This window comes from Boleophthalmus pectinirostris, unplaced genomic scaffold (assembly GCF_026225935.1).
Source record: "Boleophthalmus pectinirostris isolate CB_2022bp ecotype Guang Dong unplaced genomic scaffold, ASM2622593v1 HiC_scaffold_12, whole genome shotgun sequence".
Taxonomy (NCBI): domain Eukaryota; kingdom Metazoa; phylum Chordata; class Actinopteri; order Gobiiformes; family Gobiidae; genus Boleophthalmus; species Boleophthalmus pectinirostris.
In genome coordinates this window covers 40,086,377-40,093,876 of record NW_026571018.1, presented here as the reverse complement: position 1 = coordinate 40,093,876, position 7,500 = coordinate 40,086,377, and the positions used below count along the sequence as shown (strand labels likewise).

Sequence of the window (7,500 nt, the reverse complement as noted above, 5' to 3'; positions counted from 1 at the left end):
AATATAAAAAAAATTAAAAAATATTGTTCGTTTTTAGTTTTTTAAGAGACGAACTGACTCAGTTTATCATGAAAAATGTTCCGTATTTCTCTGTTTTCTCTGTTCTGATGTCGTTTCTTCGTCTCACACAAACACAGACCTGGAGTTGTGTTTTGTTTCGCTCACATCTCTTCACGTTTTCGCCGAGTTCCACCTCGTGATGTCATCGTGTGGTGATACGGGAAGCGCTCCGCTGTGTTTTTAAACTCCACACGCCTCCGCTAGAATCATCTGGTTGATTTTTGTTTTTTTCAGTCGTGGGAAGTTGCTAAATTTGCAGAGCTAAAGGGAAAAGGAGCTGAAAACGTTTTTAAAAAGTACCATTTGATGACATCACGAGGTGGAACAGAGCGTTTGCAGATGTAAACAGACTCAGAATAAAGATTTACTCAAACAAACACAACTGCAGCTCTGATTTTGACGAGGAAACAATATTAGATTGTGACTGAAATTATGATTTAAGCTCATTTGCAGTAGTTAGACGTGTGCAAAAAAATCAAAATATCGATATATCGTGTCGTTTAACGTGATGTTTTAGTGTCGATATCGTGTTCTGTTGTATCGATAAATCAAGAGGATTTTTTGGTTTATTTGACTAAATGTTTTTAGTTTCAGTTTTGTTGTTTGTTCAGAGGAAGAAACTTGTTTCTGTGACACGTTTGACATTTTCTCTGTTTTGACGATTTAAATGTTTAAAATGTTTCATATGAAGAAGTGATTTAACTAAAACTTTTAGTGATTTAGGCTTTATTTTTATTGAACCGTATCGAATCGATTTGAAATATATCGAAGTGAAAGTTCACTGTATCAGACACTTGTGAATAATGTAGTAGTAGTTGTAGTAGTTGTAGTAGTTGTAGTAGTTGTAGTAGTAGTTGTTGTAGTACTAGTAGTAGTAGTAGTAGTAGTAGTAGTAGTAGTAGTAGTGTAGTAGTAATAGTAGTAGTAGTAGTTGTTGTAGTAGTAGTAGTAGTAGTAGTAGTAGTAGTTGTTGTAGTAGTAGTAAGTAGTAGTAGTAGTAGTTTGTTGTAGTAGTACTAGTAGTAGTAGTAGTAGTTGTTAGTTGTAGTAGTAGTAGTAGTAGTAGTAGTAGTTGTTGTTGTAGTAGTAGTAGTAGTAGTAGTAGTAGTAGTTGTAGTTTGTAGTAGTTGTTGTAGTGTAGTAGTAGTAGTAGTAGTAGTTGTTCTCTTAGTAACAAATCTTTAAAATATTGTGTGTAAAAGTACCAGGCGTCTGCAGACTGGAGCAGTGAGTTCGATACGTCCGTCAGTTCTTGTTGAAATCACCTTCAATTTTCACTGAACATGTGATCATCTGCTCATTTTAAAGCTGCACTGTGGAACTTTTTGGTTGTGTAGGAGCTGCACTTATGTCGACATTTTCACTGTTTGGACTAAAATGTGTTTTTCACTTTCACTTTGAACAAACTCAGTGGATTTTTTCACTGAACTCTAAGTGAACAGTATCGAAAAGCGCATCGTATCGAGGAGTAAATGCAGAGACGACATAAATTTGACTTTTATGTAAAAAAAACGGCGGCGGCGGCGGCGGCGGCGGAGGCGGCGTCAGATCTGTGCAGGGGACGACATCAGAACTGTTGATGTGTTGAGTTTTTTCTGGCGTGTGATTCGCTGGAGGTTCTGTTCCGTCTGAAGCTGTTACTCGAGTATCTGCAGATGTTTTCCATGTCGTTTGCTCGTGTGCTTTGCGTCTCCACGGTAACTGCTGAACATTCTGCCATAGAGACACATGTAGAACACCTCAGTGTGACGTCTCCATAAAGTGTCAGTCGAGCTGCACCAACCGCAGAGTTTGAGATTTGCCTTTTTAAAGCTGCACTGTGGAACTTTTCTGCTGGAGGCTCCGTCAGACGCTTGTCTCCATGGAGATGATGTTGTTTTGTCGCAGGTCCGGGTCAGGTCTGTGGAGACGCGACTCAGTGTCTGTTTTTCTCTGGATGTTTGATTCTAAAATCTCCTGTGAGTCAATAAATGTAAAGAAAAAAGTTCCACAGTGAAGCTTTAAATCAGATCCTCAGTTTCCATGACACCTGAGGTTAGTTTATAGGACCTGTGTGGATCTGAGGCTCTTATAACGTTGACCTCTGACCCCGTGACCCCGTGACCCCGGGTCCGTCACCTGCAGACGGACGAGTCTCCGTCCGACTGAACATGAGGGAAAAAGAATCTTTTTTTTTTTTTTTTCTTCGATCTTGATTTTCAGTTTGATCTTTTTAAAAACACAAACGTGAACTTCAGGTGTCGAGATCTACACTTCTGTTCAGTGTGTCGAGTGTGTGTGTGTGTGTGTGTGTGTGTGTGTGTGTCGATGTGTGTGTGTGTGTGTGTGTGTCGTGTGTGTGTGTGTCTGTGTGTGTGTGTGTGTGTGTGTGTGTGTGTGTGTGTGTGTCTGTGTGTGTGTGTGTGTGTGTGTGTGTGTCTGTGTGTGTGTGTCTGTGTGTGTGTGTCGTGTGTGTGTCTGTGTGTGTGTGTGTCTGTGTGTGTGTGTGTGTGTGTGTGTGTGTGTCGTTGTGTGTGTGTGTGTGTCGATGTGTGTGTGTGTGTGTGTCTGTGTGTCTGTGTGTGTGTGTGTGTGTGTCTGTGTGTGTGTGTGTGTGTGTGTGTGTGTGTGTGTGTGTGTCTGTGTGTGTGTGTGTGTGTGTGTGTGTCTGTGTGTGTGTGTGTGTGTGTGTGTGTGTGTGTGTGTGTGTGTGTGTGTCTGTGTGTGTGTGTGTGTGTGTGTGTGTGTGTGTGTGTCGTGTGTGTGTGTGTGTGTGTCTGTGTGTGTGTGTGTGTGTGTGTCTGTGTGTGTCTGTGTGTGTGTGTGTGTGTGTGTGTGTGTGTGTGTGTGTCTGTGTGTGTGTGTGTGTGTCTGTGTGTGTGTGTGTGTGTCTGTGTGTGTGTGTGTGTGTGTGTGTGTCTGTGTGTGTGTGTGTGTGTCGGTGTGTGTGTGTGTGTGTGTCTGTGTGTGTGTGTGTGTGTGTCTGTGTGTGTGTGTGTCGAGGTGTGTGTCTGTGTGTGTGTGTGTGTGTGTGTGTGTCTGTGTGTGTGTGTGTGTGTGTCTGTGTTGTGTGTGTGTGTGTGTGTGGGTAAATCAGGTCTTAAGTTTCATTCATAAACTGTGAGAGAATAATAATAATAATAATAATAATAATAATACATTTCCATAATTTTGTGTGAAAAGAGAAACTCTGTTTGTCGACTGAACTAAAGTTTATTTAAATCAAACATGTTTCTGATCCAAAACTGCTGCTTCAGGTTTGAGATTAGAAAAACTGAAGCAGCAGTTTGGATCTGAGAAACGTGTTAAACTTTTGTCCAGTGACAAACTGAGTTTGTCTTTTGTTGTGGACCTGGACGACTGAGGCGACCTTCACATGTACTCGAGTATTTTTAAAAACAGAGACTTTTCCCTTCGTTTGTTCTCATCTTTTACACAAACGATGAATTCTCCTCTGAAAATAAATGGTCGTAACACTGAGTCTGGAGTGTAAGTCTCTGGTTTGGCGTTTGTGTGTAAAGTGAAATAAACAGAGTTTTAGGAACCGACGAGTGTTTCACTTTTACTCTTTAAGTCCAAACTTGTGAAGACGAGGAGACGAAGACTCAGGCTCAGGAGCTTTTCCCTAAACAAGAGAAAACAAGTCTCATCGAGATCGAACGAAGTGAAGTTCACGTCTGTTGATCTTTTCGATCTTTGTTGACGTCAGAGTTTCACTTAGTTTTACGTCTTTCAGGAGATTTTATGATGTTGCAGTGTTTTTTATTTGAGATGAACATTTCTGATTGTGGAGTTGAAGATCTGGAGCTGCATGTTGAGGTTTGTGCGTCAGACGTGTGAGTCCAGATCAGATCCGTCTGATCCTCGTCTTTAATCCTCGGACGAGTTGATTCCCGTTTCTTTTTGGACTGAGTTTCATTTCCAGGAAGAAAAACAAAGAAAAGCGTCAGAGGAAAGAAACGCTGCCGTCGCCTCCGTCTCGGTTCTGAGCCTGTCTGGTCCTGCTCCTGGTCCTGGTCTCCTGGTCTTGGTCCTGGTCTTGGTCTTGGTCCTGGTCCTGGTCCTGGTCCTGGTCCTGGTCCTGGTCCTGGTCCTGGTCCTGGTCCTCCTGGTCCTGGTCTTGGTCCCTGGGTCCTGGTCCTGGTCCTGGTCTTGGTCCTTGGTCTCCTGGTCCTGGTCCTCCTGGCTCCTGGTCTTGGTCTTGGTCCTGGTCTTGCTCCTGGTCTTGGTCCTGGTCCTGGTCCTTGGTCCTGGTCTTGGTCCTGGTCCTTGGTCCTGGTCTTGGTCTTGGTCTTGGTGGTCCTGGTCTTGGTCCTGGTCTTGGTCCTGGTCTTGGTCCTGGTCTTGGTCCTGGTCTTGTGCCTGGTCTTGCTCCTGGTCTTGGTCCTGGTCTTGGTCCTGGTCCTTGGTCCTGGTCTTGGTCTGGTCTTGGTCTGGTCTTGGTCTCCTGGTCTTGTCCTGGTCTTGGTCTGGTCTTGGTCCTGGTCTTGGTCCTGGTCTTGGTCTGGTCTTGGTCCTGGTCTTGGTCTGGTCTTGGTCCTGGTCTTGGTCCTGGTCTTGGTCCTGGTCTTGGTCCTGGTCTTGGTCCTGGTCTTGTCCTGGTCTTGGTTCTGGTCTTGGCTTGGTCTTGGTCTGGTCCTGGTCTTGATCTTGGTCTGGTCTTGGTCTTGGTCTTGGTCCTGGTCTTGATCTCCTGGTCTTGGTCTTGGTCCTGGTCTTGGTCCTGGTCTTGGTCCTGGTCCTGGTCCTGGTCCTTGGTCCTGGTCTTGGTCCTGGTCCTGGTCTTGGTCCTGGTCTGGTCCTGGTCTTGGTCCTGGTCTTGGTCCTGGTCCTGGTCCTGGTCCTGGTCTTGGTCCTGGTCTGGTCCTGGTCTCCTGGTCCTGGTCTTGGTCCTGGTCTTGGTCCTTGGTCCTGGTCTTGGTCCTGGTCCTTGGTCTTGGTCCTGGTCTTGGTCCTGGTCCTGGTCTTGGTCCTGGTCTCCTGGTCTGGTCCTGGTCCTGGTCCTGGTCCTGGTCTTGGTCCTGGTCTTGGTCCTGGTCCTGGTCTTGGTCCTGGTCTGGTCTGGTCCTGGTCTTGGTCCTGGTCTGGTCTTGGTCTTGGTCCTGGTCCTTGGTCTTGGTCTTGGTCCTGGTCTTGGTCCTGGTCCTGGTCTTGGTCTTGGTCCTGGTCTTGGTCCTGGTCCTGGTCCTGGTCTTGTTTGGGGCAGGACCCAAGATCCTCCAAACCACTAAACCCTGGAAAAACCTGAAAACCCGACAGAACAAAAACAACAACTGCAGCTTCACACGAGTCTCAGCAAACACACACTTCTACACAAAACCTGTTTAGATACTAAGGAACAGACCCGATACCTGATACCCGATACCTGATACTCGATACCTGATACTCGATACCTGATACTCGATACCTGATACTCGATACCCGATACCGATTCTGATCCCACCATGAAAATAAATCTCCTCTTTGTTTAAACACAGAATAAGATTTTCCACATGAAACAGTAAAACTTTATTTTCTGTTCCCAAGTGTCTTTAGTCCTGGTTTAGTCCTGGTTTAGTCCTGGTTTAGTCCTGGTTTAGTCCTGGTTTAGACCTGGTTTAGTCCTGGTTTAGTCCTGGTTTAGTCCTGGTTTAGTCCTGGTTTAGTCCTGGTTTAGTCCTGGATTAGTTCTGGTTTAGTTCTGGTTTAGTCCTGGTTTAGTTCTGGTTTAGTCCTGGTTTAGTCCTGGTTTAGTTCTGGTTTAGACCTGGTTTAGTTCTGGTTTAGTCCTGGTTTAGTCCTGGTTTAGACCTGGTTTAGTTCTGGTTTAGTTTCCTGGTTTAGTCTGGTTTAGTCCTGGTTTAGTCCTGGTTTAGTTCTGGTTTAGTCCTGGTTTAGACCTGGTTTAGTCCACCTGGTTTAGACCTGGTTTAGTTAGTCCTGGTTTAGTCCTGGTTTAGTCCTGGTTTAGTCCTGGTTTAGACCTGGGTCCTGGTTTAGTCCTGGTTTAGACCTGGTTTAGACCTGGTTTAGTCCTGGTTTAGTCCTGGTTTACCTGGTTTAGACCTGGTTTAGTTTTCTGGTTTAGTCCTGGTTTAGTCCTGGTTTAGTCCTGGTTTAGTCCTGGTTTAGACCTGGTTTAGTCCTGGTTTAGTCCTGGTTTAGTTTTCCTGGTTTAGACCTGGTTTAGTCCTGGTTTAGACCTGGTTTACCTGGTTTCCTGGTTTAGAGTCCTGGTTTAGTCCTGGTTTAGTCCTGGTTTAGACCTGGTTTAGTCCTGGTTTAGGTCCTGGTTTAGTCCTGGTTTAGACCTGGTTCAGTCCTGGTTTAGTCCTGGTTTAGACCTGGTTTAGTCCTGGTTTAGTCCTGGTTTAGTCCTGGTGGAGAGCAGAGGATTCTGGGACTTGTAGTTTCAGTTTGATCCACACTGTGAGGTCAGAACTTGGTGACCTCGACCTCTGACCCGTTGACCTTCTTCTTCTTCTTCTCAGCGGCGCGTCCGTCGTTGGCGATCGACATCCGCGCCGACGCCGAGGTGGTGGTGGAGAACGGGACCACGGCCGTCCTGCGCTGCTCCTTCAAGTCCAAGCAGGTGGTGAGCAGCGCCACCTCCGTCACCTGGAACTTCCAGTCCAGCCAACCTGACACGCAGTTCTCCAAGGTCGACTACACGGTGAGGAGAAGCCGCGCTCGCATCATCTCCTCCTCTCACCTGCTCCTCTGCTCCTCACACCTGCTCCTCACACCTGCTCCTCACACCTGCTCCTCACACTCCTGCTCCTCACACCTCCTGCTCCTCACACTGCTCCTCACACCTCCTGCTCCTCACACCTCCTGCTCCTCACACTCCTGCTCCTCACACCTCCTGCTCCTCACACCTGCTCCTCACACCTCCTGCTCCTCACACCTGCTCCTCACATCCTGCTCCTCCTGCTCCTCACACCTGCTCCTCACACCTGCTCCTCACACCTGCTCCTCACACCTGCTCCTCACACCTGCTCCTCACACCTCCTGCTCCTCACACCTGCTCCTCACACCTCCTGCTCCTCACACCTGCTCCTCACACTGCTCCTCCTGCTGCTCCTCACACCTTCTCCTCCTCACACCTGCTCCTCACACCTGCTCCTCACACCTGCTCCTCACACCTCCTGCTCCTCACACCTGCTCCTCACACCTGCTCCTCACACCTGCTCCTCACTCCTCACCTGCTCCTCACCTGCTCCTCACACCTGCCTCACACCTCCTGCTCCTCACACCTGCTCTCACACTGCTCCTCACACCTGCTCCTCACACCTGCTCCTCACACCTGCTCCTCACACCTCCTGCTCCTCACAACCTGCTCCTCACACCTCCTGCTCCTCACACCTGCTCCTCACCTGCTCTCACCTGCTCCTCACCTGCTCCTCCTCACACCTCTGCTCCTCACACCTCCTGCTCCTCACACCTGCTCCTCACACCTGCTGCTCCTCACACCTGCTCCTC

General features: G+C 47.4%; 1 protein-coding gene across 1 annotated transcript in view; it reads left to right on the top strand.

The window, feature by feature from the left end:
* The window catches only part of mpzl1l (myelin protein zero-like 1 like), a 28,174-nt gene that overhangs the window by 5,362 nt on the left and 15,312 nt on the right, over positions 1–7,500 (top strand). The window contains exon 3 of the mRNA XM_055148289.1: positions 6,510–6,691. Within this exon, the coding sequence (XP_055004264.1) occupies positions 6,510–6,691 (182 nt within the window). The remainder of the gene's footprint in view (positions 1–6,509; positions 6,692–7,500) is intronic.